The 21,268-nt window shown below is 40.2% G+C and overlaps 1 protein-coding gene across 2 annotated transcripts in view; it reads left to right on the top strand.

The window, feature by feature from the left end:
- The window catches only part of TACC2 (transforming acidic coiled-coil containing protein 2), a 188,207-nt gene extending 168,054 nt beyond the window's left edge, over positions 1–20,153 (top strand). For both annotated transcript variants that reach the window (XM_056529728.1, XM_056529727.1), the window contains 7 exons: positions 780–920; positions 3,437–3,513; positions 9,334–9,377; positions 15,121–15,281; positions 15,393–15,499; positions 19,268–19,388; positions 19,472–20,153. In XM_056529728.1, coding sequence (XP_056385703.1) covers positions 780–920; positions 3,437–3,513; positions 9,334–9,377; positions 15,121–15,281; positions 15,393–15,499; positions 19,268–19,388; positions 19,472–19,537 — 717 coding nt within the window. In that variant the 3' untranslated portion in view covers positions 19,538–20,153. The remainder of the gene's footprint in view (positions 1–779; positions 921–3,436; positions 3,514–9,333; positions 9,378–15,120; positions 15,282–15,392; positions 15,500–19,267; positions 19,389–19,471) is intronic.
- The last annotated feature ends 1,115 nt before the right edge of the window (positions 20,154–21,268 follow it).

The following is a 21,268-nucleotide window of genomic DNA, read 5'->3' as shown; positions in this document are numbered from 1 at the left end:
TCGTGTGACGTCTATTGACATCTACTTGAGGTATGTACTTTCTAGTAGTTGTCGCTGCTGCCAATACTTCATCATATCTTGGGAGAAAGCCTGTGACCCTCCAAACCTGTGACTCCCCAGCTGTTGCAAAACTACAACTCTCATCATGCCCTGACAGCCGAAGGCTGTCAGGGCATGATGAGAGTTGTAGTTTTGCAAAAGCTGGAGGGGTCATAAGCTAGGGAACACCGCCCTAGACTGCATGTTGTCTACCTTTCTTCTATCCACTAATGCAGATGCGCATTGGGCTGGACACTGACTTAAAAAGAGAGAATATTTCTGTCCGTAACAATAGTTAAAAAACTGTTTATGAAACTACAACTCCCAGCATGCCTAACGCTGGGAGTTGTAATCTTGGGCTTGCTGTGAATGTTTTCTAAGTGGTTTTCTATTTCACCTTTAAAATAGCCTATTTTGGAGAGGCAGGGACACGTAGATAAACTACTGTTTGTCCTGTCCAAGAACTGTACCTGGTTGTTCATTAACTAGCCAGTGGGGGCAGTGTGACCTCTGGGTGAATCACCTCCTGCAGAATACTAGTTTGTTCTGTACTGTAGAATAGTTTGCAGGAATGTCCTGTAACAATAAAGGGGAAATAGATTTTTTTTCTCTGCCGTGACTGTGTGCAATCTAACCAATTTGTCATCTTTTTTTTGCATTTCTTTGCACGTATTGTTAGGGGGTGGACAAAGAAATAGCATTGCAAATGGATTGTAACTACCTGTTTTTCTTATCTACAGCCTGAAATGTTGGATTCGGCTGATATTGGCCTTTCCCATAAATACTCCCTCTCGGTGGCTATGGAGACAGCTGGAAGTAGCCTCTTACATACCTATAAGCAACCTGACCTTGATGCCGCACTTCAGCTTGCAAGGGAAGAGGTAAATGACTTCATACTTTCTTACATTAGATAGATAGATAGATAGATATGAGATAGAGAGATAGATAGATATGAGATAGATAGATAGATAGATAGATAGATAGATATGGGATAGAGAGATAGATAGATATGAGATAGATAGATAGATAGATAGATAGATAGATAGATAGATAGATAGATAGATAGATATGGGATAGATAAATAGATATGAGATAGATAGATGATAGATATGAGATAGATAGATAGATAGATAGATATGACATAGATATATATGATATAGATAGATATATATGGGATAGATAGATAAATAGATATGAGATAGATAGATGATAGATAGATATAGATAGATATGAGATAGATAGATAGATAGATAGATATATATGGGATAGATAGATAAATAGATATGAGATAGATAGATAGATAGATAAATAGATAGATATGAGATAGATGGATGGATAGATATGAGATAGATAGATAGATACATAGATAGATAGATATGGGATAAATAGATAAATAGATATAAGATAGATAGATAGATAGATAGATAGATAGATATGAGATAGATAGATAGATAGATAGATATGGGAAAGATAAATAGATATAAGATAGATAGATATGAGATAGATAATTAGATATGAGATAGATAGATAGATAGATAGATAGATATTAGATAGATAGATATGAGATAGATAGGTACTGTATAAATTTGAAGCAGGTATCACAATTTACATTGTAATGTCTACCTTCAACCACTAGGTGTCGCAACTGCAGCACATTACATCTATAGACTTTCAGGCATTTCAAGACCTACCAAATTACTAATAATTATCTATCTATCTATCATCTATCTATCTATCTATATATCTTATCTTACTAATTTACTTATTTATTTATGTATTTATTAAATTAATTTCCCATAGGTTTCTTTGAGTATATACTATGTGTATGCCTTTATAGGGAGGACTTTTTATTCCAAATTTTATGATTCCAGATTTGAAATCTATGTACACAGATCTGATACTTCCTTCATGCTCACTGGGCTAATTCTATACATTGATCCCTCAACTTACAATGGCCTCAACATACAATAGTTTCAACATACAATGGTCTTTTCTGGACCATTGTAACTTGAAACCAGACTCAACATACAATGTTATGGACTGTCCAGATCTGTGAAACGTGTGAATGGCTGGAAGAACTGACCAATCAGAATGGGCATTCACTGGCAAACACCTGTATTACTGAAGTGCATGCACTGAATTCCTGTCTGCTAGCGCCCCCTACAGTACAGGGAGGTACAACATATTCTGTACTACTCTTTCCCTGTACCAGGGTTACCTGCTCCTTTGGACACCAGATGACTGCGGCTCCATTTTACTTTTGTAGGACATTGCGTACTATACAGGACGCTGAAGAAGCTCCTGTCCTCTACATAGACAGTGATTTACAGCTTCCATTATCTCTTTCTTTCTTTTTATATAAGGACTTGCTTTATCTATATTAGTTAACTACTTATTTTTGTTTAATCCTCACTTTTTCCTATTTTTGGAAGACATTTTGGTGGCTTTAGAACCAATTACTAGGTATCCATAGAGTCATGGTCTCATCATACAATGGTTTCAACTAGTGCTGGGCGGTATACCAGTATGAACCGGATACCGTTTTTTTTTTCTCCCACGGTCTGGATTTTTGCCCATACCGCTATACTGGTCGGCCCCTCCCCCACCCTCCGGATGAATTGTAGAGCCCAGCGCAGCGCCCTCACTTGTCCCGGTGTGCTTCTGTGGCACGATTACAGAAGCGAATCCATTTACTGTGTCCCCCCCGCTGCGCCTGTCAGCCAGTGTCCCCGCGAACATGATCAATCCCCACCACTAGCGGGGTCCATGTGCCCACTAGCGGTGTCACAAGAATGCCTCCCGCGAGCACTACCATCACCGCTAGTGGGGTCCCTGTGCCCACTAGTGGTGTCACAAGAATGCCGAGTGCGGCTCTGTTCACCGTCCCTGTCAGCTCTCAGGGTACGGGAACAGATTTAAAAGCCTCGTGGGCGGCTAACGTAGTACTGTGCAGGCGCAGCACTACGCAAATAGCGTAGGGCTAACGTGGGCAGCGCTAGGAGCCTAGCGTTAGCCCTACGCTATTTGCGTAGTACTGCGCATGCACAGTACTACGTTAGCTGCGCGTGAGGCTTTTAAATCTGTACAGGGACCCCTCTAGCGGTGATGGTAGCGCTCGCGGGGGGCACATTTGACACCGCTAGTGGGGGGGGGGGGGACAGGCAGTAATACCGTGATACCGCGATAATAAAAAAAAATACTGTGATATTAATTTTAGGCCATACCGCCCAGCACTAGTTTCAACATACAATGGTGTCAACATACAAAAGTTGTCCTGGAACCTATTAATATTGTAACTTGAGGGACCACTGTATATTAATCAGATGATTTTTTGGATGCTTCTGTACTGTCAAGTTCTGATTCTTGTATTCATATGTTATTTTTATTAATTCATCAGATTGCTGCAAAAGAACAGGAGACCATGGAGTGGAAGAAGAAATATGAACAGAGCCATTGTGAAGTGGTGGAGATGAGGTAATATCTCCATATGAGCAGCTTTTATGGATTCCTTCATATAGATTGGGGGTAAGAGGGGGCATATTTTAGTGTGAGAGGACATTATTTTGAGGGCTGATGAGCACGGGCATTACTATAGCCTAAGCAGACATTGCATCTCCTTTAGGCTTATTCAAGTACAGAACATTGTACTATATTGTAATAAATAACTCGTTGATGGCTTTCTGCTATCTAGCACTACTATGTGGGTTCTTTGATATGTGGAGCTATTATTCATACCTTTATTTATAGCCAGTTATGCTGTTGTTTTAACTTTTTGTCATTTTACCATAAAGTGCACTGTGTAAAAACAAATCACCCTAAAAGTAGCAAAATTACAGTTTTCTGCCACTAAGATTTTTTTGAGGTTGCACCATACATTTTATGGTAAAAAGAAAGGTGTCATGACAGAGTAGAATTGGTTGCGCAAAAAAAACAACCCCTTATATGGGTCTGTGGATGAAAAATTAAAGAGTTATGGCTCTTAAAGTGTACCTTTCATCAAAAAAACTTTTGATATATTATAGATTAATGTATGCAGAATAACTTTCCAATTGCATGTTATTAAAGAATATGCTTCTTTCTATTTATTTTTCCACTTTGGAAAAAATGACCACTAGAGGTCTCCCTACCAGCCCTGGCCGCAAGCCCTTTTTATAGATTTCAGACACATGCTGGAGTCCTAAATCTCAGACTGCAGCTGGGACACAGACAAGCTCAGCTGGCAGCTCTGAATCTTCTCCTCTCTGTTTACAACTGCATGTGTAGAGAAAAGAAAGATCGGAGCTCAGATAGTAAAATGAATGAGGGCATGCAGTAAGGCAGAGTCAGGAGTATGCTCTGCGGTGCTATGAGCACAATGCTGGCTCCTGCCTGTCTGATTGACAGGCAGGGAGCAGTGCTGAGCTTGTCTGTGTCCCGGCTGCAGCCTGAGATTTAGGACTCCAGCATGAGTATGTAATCTATAAAAAGGGCTTGCGGCCAGGACTGGTAGGGAGACCTACATTTTTTCCAAGTGGAAAATTAAATAGTAACATAGTTCATAAGGTTGAAAAAGACCAGAGTCCTTTAAGTTCAACCTATATCCCTAATAAGTCCCTATTGAGTTGATCCAGGGGAAGGCAAAAAACCCTCATACTAGAGGTAAAAATTCCTTCCCGACTCCAAATATGGCAGTCAGAATAGAAAGAAGCATATATTTTTTAATAACATGCAATTGGAAAGTTATTCTGCATACATTAATCTATAATATATATATAATAAAAACAAAAATGCCAAAATGAAATTGGCTGTGTCGTTAAAGGGGTACTCCAGTGGAAAAAAAAAGTTAAACAGATTTCTAAATTACTTCTATTAAAAAACAGGAACTGTGCAGAGTAGAAGCAAATCCCCATAGCAAATCTTTCCTGCTCTGGACATTACCTGACACGGACAGAGGTGTCAGCAGAGAGCACTGTGGTCAGACTGAAAAGAACAACTCAACTTTCTCAGTATTATACAGCAGCTGATAGGGACTGGAAGGACTAAGATTTTTTTTTTATATACCGTAAGTAATTTACAAATCTGTTTCTAACCAGTTGAGTAGATTTTTTTTTCCACTGGAGTACCCCTTTGTGGGGTTAAGTGCTTGTGGACACTAAGAAATTTCAAGGCAGAATTTGTGCAGAATGCCAGCGAGATATTCCATCTTATGTCACCGTCCCATTGACTACAATGGGTATTCCTTTGCTGTGTCCACACAGTGGTCGTTGAGCTAGGGCACTTCCAAAGAGGAACGTGATTTTGGCGGAAGGCTGAACATGTTCAATCTTCTATTAAAATCCGTCAGAAAACTCCGTTTGTTAGTAGTACACAGCTTGGAAATTCCAATGTAGCAGCCTCCCATTGTTTTCAAAGGGATTCTGCTACACCGTGCGTACTGCTGAATTTTTGCGATAGAAAATTCTACCGTTAAAATAAAAATTTCAGGCTCGACCATGTTCATTCTTTCAGCAGAATCTGCTTGGACACACGCTATTCCTATTGACAGCAATGCATGTCCTTGCCGGTAACTGCTGCTCATGGAAAGTCTGCTTCGGATTTCTCTGGGCAGATATTCTGCTGTTTGAATGGGTCCTAAGACAGCTTGATAAATCATCTCTTAGAGCTATGAGAAATGTAACATGCTGATAGAGGAGGGTATTACGTAGTAACGCCCTATTGAAGTTAAAGCATTTTATTTGACCTGCAAACAATGCAATGTGGCTGCCACAAGGATGAAACAACGTAGCTCTGCTCTTTTGCCCTATTCTTGTATAAGCCCGTGATCCCCTGGGCAATGGGTAATACATTTATGCCATAAACCAGTGGTCTTCAAACTGTGGCCCTCCAGATGTTGCAAAACTACAATTCCCAGCATGCCCGGACAGCCGTTGGCTGTCTGGGCATGCTGGGAGTTGTAGTTTTGCGACATCTGGAGGGCCACAGTTTAAAGACCGCTGCCATAAACCATACAATGCTCAGGTAGACAACCTGTGCCCTAAGTCTAGGATCTAGGTTTTAGCATTAATGGTCTGTGAGCCTGAGCTGACTTGAGCAGAGCAGCCCATCTTCTTGCTGAATTCTGTAATCCTTCTTTTTATACCTCAGACGGCCTTACAAATCCTAAGCCCTAAAATAATCTCCATATGGTAGTGGGATCAGTACGAAGTCTACTCTCCTGCATTGCAGACAGTTCTTTTGATGATAAAACATAGAACAGTGTTTTCCAAACAGTGTGCCTCCAGCTGTTGCAAAACTACAACTCCCAGCATGCCTGGACAGCCAACGGCTGTCCAGGCATGCTGGGAGTTGTAGTTTTACAACAGCTGGAGGCACACTGTTTGGAAAACACTGATATAGAGAATATCTTTCTTTGATGATAAGCTTTTATACAGACTTTCTTTTCTTCTTTCATATGAGATGGAATTCATTGAAATTAAAGGGGTATTCCAGGAAAAAAAACTTTTTTATATATATATATATATATATATATATATATATATATATCAACTGGCTTTAGAAAGTTAAACAGATATGTAAATTACTTCTATTAAAAAATGTTAATCCTTCCAATAATTATCAGCTACTGAAATTGAGTTCTGTCTGGCAACAGTGCTCTCTGCTGACATCTCTGCTTGTCTCGGGAACTGCACAGAGTAGAAGAGGTTTGCTATGTGGATTTGCTTCTACTCTGGACAGTTCCCAAGACAGGTGTCATCAAGGAGCACTTAGACAGAAAAGACCAACTCAACTGCAGTAGCTCATAAGTACTGAAAGGATTAAGATTTTTAAATAGAAGTAATTTACAAATCTGTTTAACTTTCTGGAGCCAGTTGATAAATTAAAAAAAAAATTTTTTTCCTGGATAACCCCTTTAAACCTTATTATTATTTACAAATATTTCATTTTATTTGTTAATATTAGTAAAGGAATAACTGGCCACGTGTTTAAAATATTTTTAAAAGATATTCCCCTGTATTAATGTTATGACAGATTGTTACATTGCCTTATATTATCATTAGTGGGGGCTCTGTAAGAACATTAAAAATAAAGGTCCCTTTGGCATATTCCCTGAAAAGTGACATTTCCAGACCCCTGCAAGGAAAGAGACCCTAACACCCATACTAATGTGTTATTACCATGTTGACATTCATGGCATATCCGTCTGGTACATATCGGTCCCACTGCTCAAAATCATGGGTCATGATCGCTGGATGTGGTTAGGAAGCCGGCTTTTTTTTTTGCACAACTCCCTTTGCCCTTTGAAGTTTATTGGAGTTGAGTAAACAGTGTTGCACCATAAACTACACTCTTTCTCAAGCAACTATAGGCCAGTAAGTCTGACATCAATAGTGGAGAAATTAATGGAAACCCTACTTAAGGATAGGATTGTGGAACATCTAACATCTCATGGATTGCAAGATGAAAAACAACATGGGTTTACTTCAGGGAGATCATTTCAAACAAATCTTATAGATTTTTTTGACTGGGTGACTAAAATAATAGATGGTGGAGGGGCAGTAGACATCACATATCTATTTTAGTAAGGCTTTTGACACTGTCCCACATAGAAGACTTATCAATAAACTGCAGTCATTGAGCTTGGACTCCCATATTGTTGAGTGGATTAGATAGTGGCTGAGTGACAGACAACTGAGGGTTGTAGTCAATGGAATATATTCAGAGCAAGGTCTTGTTACCAGTGGGGACCTCAGGGATCTGTACTGGGACCAATTTTGTTTAATATCTTCATTAATGATATTGCAAAAGGTCTCAATGGTAAGGTATGTCTTTTTGCGGATGACACAGATATGTAAAAGGGTTGATGTTCCTGGAGGTAAACGCCAAATGGAAAAGGATTTAGGAAAACTAGAAGAATGGTCAGAACTCTGGCAACTGAAATTGAATGTGGATAAGTGCAAGATAATGCACCTGGGGCTTAAAAACCCTCGGGCAGAATATAGAATATCTGACCTCAGTATCTGAGGAAAGGGTTTTAGAAGTAATTATTTCAGAAGACTTAAAGGTAGGAAGACAAAGTAATAGAGCAACAGGAAATGCTAGCAGAATGCTTGGATGTATAGGGAGAGGTATAAGCAGTAGAAAGAGAGAAGTGCTCATGTCACTGTACAGAACACTGGTGAGACCTCACTTGGAGTATTGTGCGCAGTATTGAACGCCATATCTCCAGAAGGATATAGATACTCTAGAGAGAGTTCAGAGAAGTGCTACTGAACTAGTACATGGATTGCAGGATTAAACTTACCAGGAAAGGTTAAAGAACCTTAAAGGGGTTCTCCTTTGCTTAGACATCTTATCCCCTATCCAAAGGATAGGGGATAAGATGCCTGATCGTGGGAGTCCCGCCGCTGGGGACCCCCGGGATCTTGCACGCGGCACCCCGTTTGTAATCAGTCCCCGGAGTGTGTTCGCTCTGGGTCTGATTACGGACGACCACAAGGCTGGTGGCGTGTGACGTCACGCCTCCACCCCCGTGTGACGTCACGCTCCGCCCCTCAATGCAAGCCCACGGGAGAGGGCGTGACAGCTATCATGCCCCTTCCCGTAGGCTTGTATTGAGGGGCAGAGCGTGACGTCACATGGGGGCGGAGGTGTGACGTCACACGCCGCCGGCCCTGTGGTTGTCCGTAATCAGGCCCGGAGCGAACACGCTCCGGGGACTGATTACAAACAGGGTGCCGCGTGCAAGATCCCAGGGGACCCCAGCGGCGGGACTCCCGCGATCAGGCCTCTTATCCATTATCCTTTGGATAGGGGATAAGATGTCTAAGCACCGGAGAACCCCTTTAACATGTAAAGCTTGGAAGAAAGAAGAGACAGAGGGGATCTGATAGAGACTTTTAAATACATAAAGGAGTAAATACGGTAAAGGAGGAGAGCATATTTAAAAGAAGAAAAACTACCACAAGAGGACATAGTTTTAAATTAAAGGGGCAAAAGTTTATGCAGTAATATCAGGAAGTATTACTTTACTGAGAGAGTAGTGGATGCATGGAAAAGCCTTCCTGCAGAAGTGGTAGCTGCAAATACAGTGAAGGAGTTTAAACATGCATGGGATAAGTATAAGGCTATCCTTCATAAAAGACAGGACCATGGACTATTCATAGGATTCAGAATAATTGGCAGACTAGATGGGCCAAATGGTTCTTATCTGCCGACACATTCTATGTTTCTCTTTTTCTGTATGTGTAAATTCACCAGTATTGGTTTATAATATGAGATTCTTTTGTTGACTTGTTTTCAATTTTCTTTTTATAGGAAAATTGTTGCTGAGTATGAGCAGACCATTGCGCAGATGATTGGTACGTACCCTATGTGTAAATGTGATATCAGTGAAGTAATCCCTCTGATGTGCTTTAGAATGTGTTCACAATCAGGTTTTGTAATTGCAATTACTGAATACAAAGCCAGGAACAGATCATAAATGAGGACATGTATAAAGGAAAGAAGGAGATTTCTCCTCTTTTAAAGAGTACCTGTCACCAAACTAAACTTTAAATATATTGTTCCTTATGTATTTATAAGACACTTTGCTATTTACTTGCTGTTAAAATTCTCAACCTTTATATGTTGTTAATGTGATTGAAAAAGCGGTCACTAGGTGGCTCTGTTCTGTTCCCTGTGCAAGTCAAACAGCTTGGTCTCCTCCCGGCCTGGCAGGAGACCAAACTCAGGAAGTACGTGCTGGGCATGGAGAGGCACAGCTCTCGCAGGCTTCAATGACATAGCATCTGCTGGGGAATGCCCACTTTCTCCTCCCAGGAGCTCACAGTATGTGAGCAAGGAAAAAGGTATGATACAGAGCTCTTTAAAGCGCAGAATTTTTTTTTAAGGGCAGGAGGGGTGTTAGGAATAGTTGGGGAATATAATCTGAGTTAGTTTAAAAAATATGGCAGGTACTCTATAACATATATTGTATTCAATATATGCAATTAAAAACCTGATCGTGTGAACACTTTTTTTTTTTTACAGAAACTGTACAAAGAATGGGTCTATTTTTACAGCCTGTCCAGGAATTTCTGGACTGTATGAAACCCTGCTTCTAGTGTCAGTCTAGTGCAGTGTTTTCCAACCAGGGTGCCTCCAGATGTTGCAAAACTACAACTCCCAGCATGCCTGGACAGTCTTTGGCTGTCCAGGCATTGGCTGTCCAGGCATTCTGGGAGTTGTAGTTTTGCAACATCTGGAGGCACCCTGGTTGGGAAACACTGGTCTAGTGTCAGCCTCATAGCTGTACGTTTTTTTGGCTGTTTTAGTCTCAGGTCTTGTCCACTCTGCATTGAACTTGTTCATTCTTTTAGTGGAATTCCGCCGAGACTGCATTGCCATCTATGAAGACTGCAAAGTCCACATGGTCCTAGCGCTGTAGTATTTGAAGTAAGTGGACATTCAGCCAGCGACATTTCACTGGTTAAATGTCCACAATGTGGACCTTCTCATTTGAGTCTGTAACACTCATACGGGCACCAGAACTTCCTGTATAATAAAATTCTGTAAACTGCTCCGCAGAGGCAGATTTTCCAATATTTGATAAGTGGTTTTCTAAACCAGACAACCCCTTAAAAACTATATCATACCATACATAGATTCCATAAGCTGTGTGCTGTTTAACCTATAGGGGGCAGTAAGTATGATTTGCCCATAGTAACAAGACTTTAGTCCAGAGTCCCAGCAAGTCCATTTATTCTCAACATGTGCAGGGTGTCAAGCCATAGGGACTCCATGTGTCATATAATACCAGGGCACCTAATTTTTTTATACCAAATATTTTATGCAAAAAATAGAAAAAAGTGCAGCTCAGCTCACCACTCTATATAGATACTTGTTCCAAGGCAGACGAGTCTCATTTTAGGGGAGCACGAATCACAAAATCGGGCCGTATCGTGTTGAAATAGAGCAAAAAAGGATATAGATGGATTCCAGCTCTCCCGATGAGCAATAGAATTAAAAGCATATATTTATTGGATATTGTATTATAATTAGGACAAAACAAAATAATGAAGTGAAAGCAAAAAAAACTAAATGTGTTTTGTTTTTTGTCTTTCACTTCATTATTTTGTTTTATCCTAATTGTAATGCAATATGAGCTTTTAATTCTATTGCCCATTGGGAGAGCTGGAATCCATCTATATCCTTCTTTTGCATATATTTTATGACCATATATTTATCTTCTTATGTGCAATATCAACAGTGAATTATGCCTGAAATATGCGTATATATGTAAATAAAATATAATATAAGGGCAGACTAGATGGACCAGGTGGTCTTTCCTGCGGACAGTCTTCTATGTTTGTATGAACTGTGTTGCCTCCTGAGACACCAGGGCCAACATGCAGCTTCATCCTCTGAAATTCCCAGTTACTCCCTCTGGTTTGCCATTTGCTATATTCAGTACTGTCCACTAATCCCATTCCTTTACATTTCACTTTACCCTCACCTCTTGCTCTGAAACCCCTGAATTAATCTAATTTGCTTTGCATTATTTTATTTTTTTACCTCCTGCTTTCTGCTTTTATTTTCTTTGCTTGCAAACATAAGGCAGTCCAGGTAAGCAATGAATGTGCCCTGTATGTCCCGTATTTGTGAATCAGTAATAAATGTGTCAAACAAGTTTACCTTGGTGCCCGTGCCGCCATAGTGCTGTTGACCGTGCATTAGGATCAGATTGACCACACACAGCTGTTCGTAATAGACACGTAGTTTGGCAATTCACTCCAATAAGTAGTCACTTGTGTTGATAGTATTAAAAGACTATTGCAATACAGTGTTATAGCATATTATTAGGGTAAAAGGGGTACTCCGCCCGTAGACATCTTATCCCCTATTTTTTTTAGCGCTATTTGTGTTTTTTTCTTTTTTTTTCTAAGTTCTAAAAACCTTCAATTTGAACTTTTGGTGTTGATAGACCATTTTTTGAAGTGACAAATGCAGTGGTCATGAATTTATGAACTGCGTGTCTTTACTATTCCCATCTGTTTGCCAAAAAGCGAAAGATAGCAAATGAGAGGGAGAGAGAGGGAGAGAATAGGGTAGAGAATAAGAACGTTTAAAGACCTAAAAAGTTAAAAATAAAAACGTGCAAAGAAAAAGTAAAGCAGTTGTCCATATGAAACAATCAGATATATTTTTTAAGGTACAAAAAAGGAATGGTAAAGATGTAAGAAACAATAAGTTTGTTAGCAATGGCCAACATCTCACAATTTCATGTGCCCAAGTTTAAAAAAATATCCAACAAAGGGATAACAAAATAAAAAAGGGTAAAAAATAAAAATAAAAAATAATTACCTGTTCAACTAAAACCTCAATCTCTCGATCACTTTTCCTGGCATGCGCAATGTAAACCACTACCTAAATGGGAGAAGACTCTCTTTGCAGACATTCTTTTAGACAATAATTTGCCTTAAAATTAAAACTAAAACACATAAAGCCAAACACACAAACAAGTTCCTCAGAAGCACGGTAGACATGATCTGAAAGCGGCGGTAAAAAATGATGAGTAGTGAGTAGATGTACGGATGTGCGCAAAATTTATCGTGGCCACTGCGACAATATGATAAATTCGGCACAGCACCGGCAAAAAAAAACGCATCCAGAGAAACAACAAAATTGATTTAGCAAAAACCATTATTGATAAATAACCCCAAAGATGGGGGCGGAGTACCCCTTTAAAAACTGGAGTGGTGTCATGATCTGCTGTTTATAGAAACACTCCTTCTGCTGGATCATGTAATGTCCAGCAGGGGTGTACGCAAAATTGTACAGTTCTGCCACACCGTGACCATTTATCAGTATACTGTTACTAATTAGGAAATAAACTATACACCAGTGTTTCCCAACCAATGTTCCTCCAGCTGTAAAAGTTACATCCAGTGACTCATAGGTGACGTCTTCTCCAGTCCCTTTTTGTGTATCCATTTGTTCCAGACCGCCAGGAAGACTTCTTCCAGCCACAATTCATTTTAGCACAACATGCTAGACAAATATCCTTGGCTCTGCACATTTCCAGCACCCTCCTTACCTTTCCCTTATGTATAGTGCCCCAAACGGTAATACCATTCCCTCGATGTCCCACACAGTAAAGTGAGTTGGGGGAAGGGGTAGGTAAGTCTCCACAATAGTTAGGTAGGTTTTTCCAGTAAGTAGACAGGTCCTCCCAGTATTAAGTTGCCCCCTTTAGGCCGGTGCCACCACTATGTAGTTTTCCCAGGAGGTAGTTTACCCAGTACACAGACGCCCGGTAGAGGGGTGCAGCCACACTTAGGATGAGTGACATCATTTACACTTTTGTATCTCGAAGAGACGCTTCAGACCTCTAGTGGCTGCAGGCATAAAGCTACATACAACCTAGATGAGCACCACTTTTAACTGTAACCACGTCCTTAGGACCATGAAACTACCCCCTTGTGTACGCCCCTGATATCCAGCACGGGGGAGTATTAAAGAGGCCCTAAACTCATCCAGTGTAGGCACAAAATTTAATGACATAGTATAAGGAGGTCCTAAAATGTCTGAAATGTCCACATTACAGAACCTCAGGTAAATAAGATGTTTATACTGGTCAGAGAGGGGCAAGTGGGAACAAAAGGGGGATTCTTTCGGAGGAGTCTCTGCTTTAGCTAATATCCTAATAATGTTTCAAGGCTTTCTATAGGTCAAACATTGTCTTACAAGGTAGCTCCCTATAGGTGGCAATAAAGAGACAGTTTTCTTCCTTGTAGAGGAGATCAAAGTTTACATACTTTTTTCCCCATAAAGCATTCATTACCTGTAAGGCTAGTTTCTCATTGCAGCTGTGCTCCTTCCAGTTCTGTATTCATTTGACTCTATTTTATTTTTGCATCGACCGGACCCAGAACGGGACTGAAGCACAACTGACACTTCCTGTTGACTTGAATGAGGTCCATCGGGGATTCGGTATTTTACCGGATTTAGCAGAAAAAAAAATAGTACATGCATTTTTTTATTTTCCCACTAAACTCCCTTCATTCTGACATACTAACGGACGGAGTTCCTTATACCGGAGCACAAAGGCAATGTGAACGAGCCCTGAGCTTCCATACACAGCTGAATAGGGGAATCTCCTCAATAAGAACTAGTACCCCCAGAAATGCACATGAAAGAGATACAACCAAATGCAAACTGGCAATATAAGTACATGCTGCTTCAACATCTCTGCTGTCACTTCATTTTGTCTCCCATGTTCTCATTTTATCAAAGATAGTTTTCCACGGGAGTACCTCTTTAAAGCTATTTTATTTTTTAAATCAACTGGTGCCAGGAAGTTAAACAAATTTGTAAATTACTTCTATTTAAAAATCTTAATCCTTCCAGTACTTATCAGCTGCTGAATGCTCCACTGGAAGTTGTATTTCTTTCTGGAATTCTTTTCAGTCTGACCACAGTGCTCTCTGCTGACACCTCTGTCCGTATCAGGAACTGTCCAGAGCAGGAGCGTTTTGCTCTGGGGATTTGCTTGTACTCTGGACAGTTCCTGACATGGACAGAGGTGTCAGCAGAGAGCACTGTGGTCAGACTGAAAAGAATTCATGAAGAAATACAACTTCCGGTGGAGCATACAGCAGCTGATAAGTACTGGAAGGGTCAAGATTTTTAAATACAAGTAATTTACAAATCTGTTTAACTTTCTGGAGCCGGTTGATTTAAAAACATTTTTTTCCACCAGAGTACCCCTTTAAATAACCTGTACAGTTCTCCAGGAAAGCCCATCCACAGTGCTCAATCCATCCCAGTGTACTATAAATAAACCCGTGTTTTTTCTGAACAATGTTCCTCCAGCTGTTGCAAAACTAGAACTCCCAGGATGCTGTCCAGGCATGCTAGGAGTTGTAGTTTTGCAACAGCCGGAGGCACTTTTTGAAAAACATTGAAATAGACAATATAAATATGCACCCGGAAAGGTATTATCCAAGCAAGGTTAAAAATAAGCAATAATTTGTTATGTTCAGTATTAGTATGAGAAGGAATAAAGGGGAAATGAATAGAAGACACTGACAATCGTAATTTCTTTTTTTTTTTTGGGAACAGAGGATGAGCAGAGAGAGAAGTCTGTTTCCCATCACACAGTGCAGCAGCTGATCGTAGAGAAAGAACAAGCTCTCTCCGACCTTAATTCAGTGGAGAAGTCCCTGGCTGATCTCTTCCGAAGATATGAGAAGATGAAGGATGTGCTGGAAGGTTTCAGAAAGGTGAGCAAACTCCCATAAGCTGCGCGGTCTTAGAGATCCTTGCTCTGAATTCGCTGCTGCTTTACTAAAGTGAAGAATATGGTGATGTACAAACAACTTGTTCTTCTGCAGAATGAGGAAGTGCTAAAGAAATGTGCGCAAGAATATCTGGCAAGAGTCAAAAAGGAAGAACAGCGGTACCATGCCCTGAAAATCCACGCAGAGGAGAAACTGGACAGGTAACCTACCGTCTCAAAAGATTATGAAAAACCTGCACGGTTTGGCTACATTGACCCTTCAGAGTGCTGACAAGGTGATTTTAGCGCTGTCACTGCTGCTATTGAGGCCCTGAAGGTCCATGGTGCACACACATTTCTCATTCTTTCAATTTCAGGACAAATACTGGGTAGTAGTACAGTAGTACTCTCAGTTATTCCCTCCCTTACTTCTCTGGCCAATCACAGCACATCACTAACTCCTTTTTTGCTATGTCTTGATATAGTTCTGATGATGTGCACTGGGCTGAACAGGCTGGTACTGTGTTTGAGGATGATTTATAGTACACGTCTATAGACGGCGTGCGGAGGGAAAAGGGGTAATTGATGCAGGGAGGTGTTAAAAAAGCACTGAATTGCTGCTGCTGAAAAGATGAGAAGGAAGCCTTCCTTGATCTACCTTTTATGGACAGCAGAGGAAGGATTTAACCTAAGCACTAGCCTGCTGCCGATGAGATTAGAAGGAAACCTTGATCTACCTTTTTTTTATTAAATATTTTATTATTACTTTCCACAACTTTACAAAAGTAAGAAACATGATTCCAAAATAACCTAACATATGACATAGGTTACATTACATATTCAAAACAAAAATTACATTGCAATATAGTCAAAAAGTATTAGAATACAATGTAATCAAAATTTAGAATCACAGTTCCTTGCATTATGCCTTATACCTTCTTGCATTATACCTTATAAAACCAAATACCAATCTACCTTTTATGGACAGTGCAGATCCCCTGGAGGACAGAGAAAGCTTTTGCTGCAGATAGTACATGCTAAGCTCTTCCCTCACTCTCTGTGTCAGTCATTTTATTACTCGAGACAGAATCCCCCTAACAATAGGAAGTAAACAGCAGATTGCAGAGAATTGAGACGCCTAATGGCCAAGACAATAGAGCTGTGTAACTGGGGAAAGAAGTCATTTTTGGTAAATTGAGTGATTTACAAATATTTTACAGGTCCTACACAATAAACATAATGTATAATTTTTACCATAAAGTGCACTGCGTAAAAACCAAAGCCCCCAAAAGTTGCAAAATTGCGGTTTTCTTATACATTTCTACCTGCAAATAATTTTTTTTTGCTTTCATAGTACATCTTATGCTGAAATGAAAGAGGTCATTACAAAGTACAATTGGTTTTGCAAAAAACAAGCCCTCATATGGGTCTTTATGTGAAAAAATAAAAGAGTAATGAATTTCAAAAGGAGGAAAAAACAAAAATGCTAAAATTAAAATTAGCCTGGTCCTTAAAGAGTACCTCTCATGATCTTGTTAAATTTATAATCTTCCCAATTCACTGCCCCCATCATGATAAACCACCCACTGCCTTTATTTTTTTATTATTTTTTGGTTTTCTACCTTGATATTGCTCTGTATTTTCTGCTCAGTCTCACAGACTGAGTAGGGGTGTTACCCAGCAGGCTGTGACATCATCTGAAGCCACACAGGAAAGAACTTCCTCCCTCACTCTGCTATTCAGCCCAGTGCAGTTCAGTGTGTGAGATTAGCTCTGATTGTCTAAGGCTGCACATAAGTCCCCCCCACCCCCTCATCATTTCCTGATTTTGGACTCCTGCCTGGCCAGCAGGAGCAAGAGATGGGGGGAAATGTGCTCTGTACAAGTAGGAAGACACCTAGTGGCAGCTTTTTTAAACACAAATAAAACATAGAAGATCTATTTTTTTATAAACAAAGTACATTAGAAAGATTTTTTATTTACCATTAGGAGTGCCATAGCAAAAATTAGTTTTAAAGGGAAAAATTGCTGAGTTTCCCATAGCAACCAATCAGATTGCTTCTTTCATTTTTTAACAAGGCCTCTGCAAAATGAAGGAAGCAATCTGATTGGTTGCTATGGGCAACTCAGCAACTTTTCCTCTGGACAGGTTTTGATAAATCTCCCCCAATGAGAGTGCCTATTTCAGGTCAAAATGGGCTTTGTCCTTAAGGGGTTAAAGTGTAAGTCCACCCTCAAATACAGTTTATTTCATTAACTAAAAAGTTCAATATTCTCTGTTAATAAATTTCTCTATATATATTACAGAAGTGAGAGCTTTTTTCTGATACAAAACCACTTATTTATGGATAAAGGTTTAACCCCTTAATGACGCAGGACGTATATTTACGTCCTGCGCCGGCTCCCGCTATATGAAGCGGGATCGCGCCGCGATCCCGCATCATATCGCGTCGGTCCCAGCGCTCATCAACGGCCGGGACCCGCGGCTAATACCACACATCGCCGATCATGGTGATGTGTGGTATTAACCCTTTAGAAGCGGCAGTCAAAGCTGACCGCCGCTTCTAAAGTGAAAGTGAAAGTGACCCGGCTGCTCAGTCGGGCTGTTCGGGACCGCCGCGGTGAAATTGCGGCGTCCCGAACAGCTGACAGGACACCGGGAGGGCCCTTACCTGCCTCCTCGATGTCCGATCGGCGAATGACTGCTCCGTGCCTGAGATCCAGGCAGGAGCAGTCAAGCGCCGATAACACTGATCACAGGCGTGTTAATACACGCCTGTGATCAGGATGAGCGATCAGTGTGTGCAGTGTTATAGGTCCCTATGGGACCTAAAACACTGCAAAAAAATGTTTAAAAAAAGTGTTAATAAAGGTCATTTAACCCCTTCCCTAATAAAAGTTTGAATCACCCCCCTTTTCCCATAAAAAAAAGAAAACAGTGTAAAAAAAAAAAAAATAAACATATGTGGTATCGCCGCATGCGTAAATGTCCGAACTATAAAAATATATAATTAATTAAACCGTATGGTCAATGGCGTACGTGCAAAAAAATTCCAAAGTCAAAAAATGCGCATTTTTGGTCACTTTTTATACCATTAAAAAATGAATAAAAAGTGATCAAAAAGTCCGATCAAAACAAAAATCATACCGATAAAAACTTCAGATCACGGCGCAAAAAATTAGTCCTCATACCGCCCTGTACGTGGAAAAATAAAAAAGTTATAGGGGTCAGAAGATGACATTTTTAAACGTATACATTTTCCTGCATGTAGTTATGATTTTTTCCAGAAGTGCGACAAAATCAAACCTATATAAGTAGGGTATCATTTTAACCGTATGGACCTACAGAATAATGATAAGGTGTAATTTTTACCGAAATATGCACTGCGTAGAAACGGAAGCCCCCAAAAGTTACAAAATGGCGTTTTTTCTTCGATTTTGTCGCACAATGATTTTTTTCCGTTTCGCCATGCATTTTTGGGTAAAATGACTAATGTCACTGCAAAGTAGAATTGGCGACGCAAAAAATAAGCCATAATATGGATTTTTAGGTGGAAAATTGAAAGGGTTATGATTTTTAAAAGGTAAGGAGGAAAAAACGAAAGTGCAAAAACGGAAAAACCCTGAGTCCTTAAGGGGTAAAGAGGTTATGCAAACTTTGAAAACGAATAGCTTATCTTCAGGATCGGTGATGGCCTCCCTCCCAATGCATCATCTACAATGTACATGGGCTCCATGCCGGATGATGCTTGTAAACATTGTACCATGTGACGTGGCAGTGCATTACTAGTACAAGCTCTTCATCCTGACTCCCCTATACAAATGCACACATGAATGGGTTATCTAAAGGGAGATAGTCACTACTAGCAGTGTCTAAATGGACTTTCCTATGGGAAATGTATTTTGTAATGGGATAGTCTTTTATTTTTAATAAAATATGCAACGTAAAATGTCATGAGGCATCACATACTATCTGGTGTCATGTTACAGGGCTAATTCAGAGATTGCCCAGGTTCGTGGCAAGTCTCAGCAGGAACAAGCAGCTTATCAAGCCAGTCTGAGGAAGGAGCAACTCAAAGTAGATGCCTTGGAGAGAACCTTGGAACAAAAGGTATGTGCAAGCTGCTTCTACTCCCCTTCCCCTTTTTCTTGACTCTTCTGCTGGTTTCTTATGCCGTCTCTATTCCTTTGCAGAATAAAGAGATAGAAGAACTCACCAAGATCTGTGATGAACTGATCGCTAAGATGGGAAAAAGCTAATTAGTTTTTTTCCCCATGGGATGCTTAGTTTCCTTGCAGAGTGCAAGTGGGAAGATATGGAAAAGGAGGTTTTAATCTTTTAGTTTGTACCTGAAATGTGGAGAGGAGGCACCTGTGGCGCAGGAAGCGTATGACGCAAGTTTCTCTCCCACATGTCCTTCCTGTATCAGGGAGGCAGAAAACTGGCCCTGAATCTTCATGCGTATTGTCAAGTTTTATATGGTTTTCTTCTGAATCAAGAACAGAGCTGTGAGCTCATACTATGGTCCTGCCGGGCAAGACTACATCATGTTTCATACAAAATTTTTGGGGCACCCTCTTTGCTGGACTTTATTTAAAATGGTTGTAAAAAAGATAGCAAACAAACACTCTTAAAGCTCATAATCGCATGGACAGTGTGCTGTAAATAAATCTGTATTATGCAAACACTGGAGAACCAATCTGATCATTCTTGTATTGTTACAATGTATTTGTGCTTCTTTTTATGCATTATATCATAGGAGAATGACTTGTCTATTTATCGGTTGCACTACTGGCAGCAGCTTCAGTATTTGCCAAAGGTGCATACGTTGTGTGCCACTGGCAATTAAATGGTTTACCCAGACTATATATTGCACCAGTTGTCATGTGTTATTACTCTCTCTAGCTGCAGTGCCTTGTTAGTGGGCACCATTACCGCGACTGTATGGAGAATTTTATATAGTCCTACTTCCCAAAGGGGTTCACAATGTAATTTTATTATCTGATAGACAAGCTGGGCCAGATTTTTTTAGGACACCTATTAAAGTGTACCTGTTGTTTCACAATATTGCATAAATCTGCATGGTTTTGTTCAATTAATCACTATGGATGTTTACAAGGAGTCCTTGTGCTGTTACTGCTGTTATTAAGACCCTAAGAGTCCACTCTATGGTGCACAGCTATTTCTCATCCTTTCCATTTTCAGTGATCAAACCAGAGCCAGGTTTTTTGCCAGTGGTACTTACACCTGGACTTCCTTTCCTTTACTTCTCTATCACACGGAAGAAAGTTGTTTGAAACACCAGTGACCGTTTATTCTAAGCATATTTAAGTAATGTGTGATAAAATTCATGCAAATACGCTTAAACTTATGTAAAGTCCAAGCTGCTTTAAAACCAAGGACCCCAGTATTGCAAGAAGGCAACTAACAACTGAGCAACCACAATGTCAGGCTGGGGTTCAGGCTTGAATCAAAACCAGGTTGGAGGAAAGGTACAAACACACTAGGCAATGGCAATGTCAGGAAACAAGCAATTGGTGAAACCTTTACAGCAGTGGAGTACAAAATCAGCAAGACAGAAAAATAGTTAAGGTACAAGCAGAAGGTCAGACCAGACTGACAACAAGGTACAGGATGGCAGGCAGGAGAATAGTCAGGAAGCAGGCCAACAAGTCAGAATACAGACAAACCCGCAAAGGTACAAGAGCACAAATACTAGTGATGGCCATTAACTTTCAACAAACTTTGCGTAAATAGTACAAGCAAATATAAGAAACTTTACAATGTATCCATTGAGCACCATAGTTAACCAGCGACTGCACATGGTGCTTTAACCACGACCCAGGAAATGTCACCATTACAGAAGCTCTGCACTGCAAAGGTTCAGTCAAGGCTTTGTTCCAAAAGAAGACAATACATTTTGTGGAATAAGTATCCTCATCATCAGGCCCATCCAGGTATGAATGTCCATTCTCCTATCCATTCTCATG

This window comes from Hyla sarda, chromosome 7 (genome assembly GCF_029499605.1).
Source record: "Hyla sarda isolate aHylSar1 chromosome 7, aHylSar1.hap1, whole genome shotgun sequence".
NCBI lineage: Eukaryota > Metazoa > Chordata > Amphibia > Anura > Hylidae > Hyla > Hyla sarda.
This window is presented reverse-complemented; position numbering and strand designations above follow the sequence as displayed.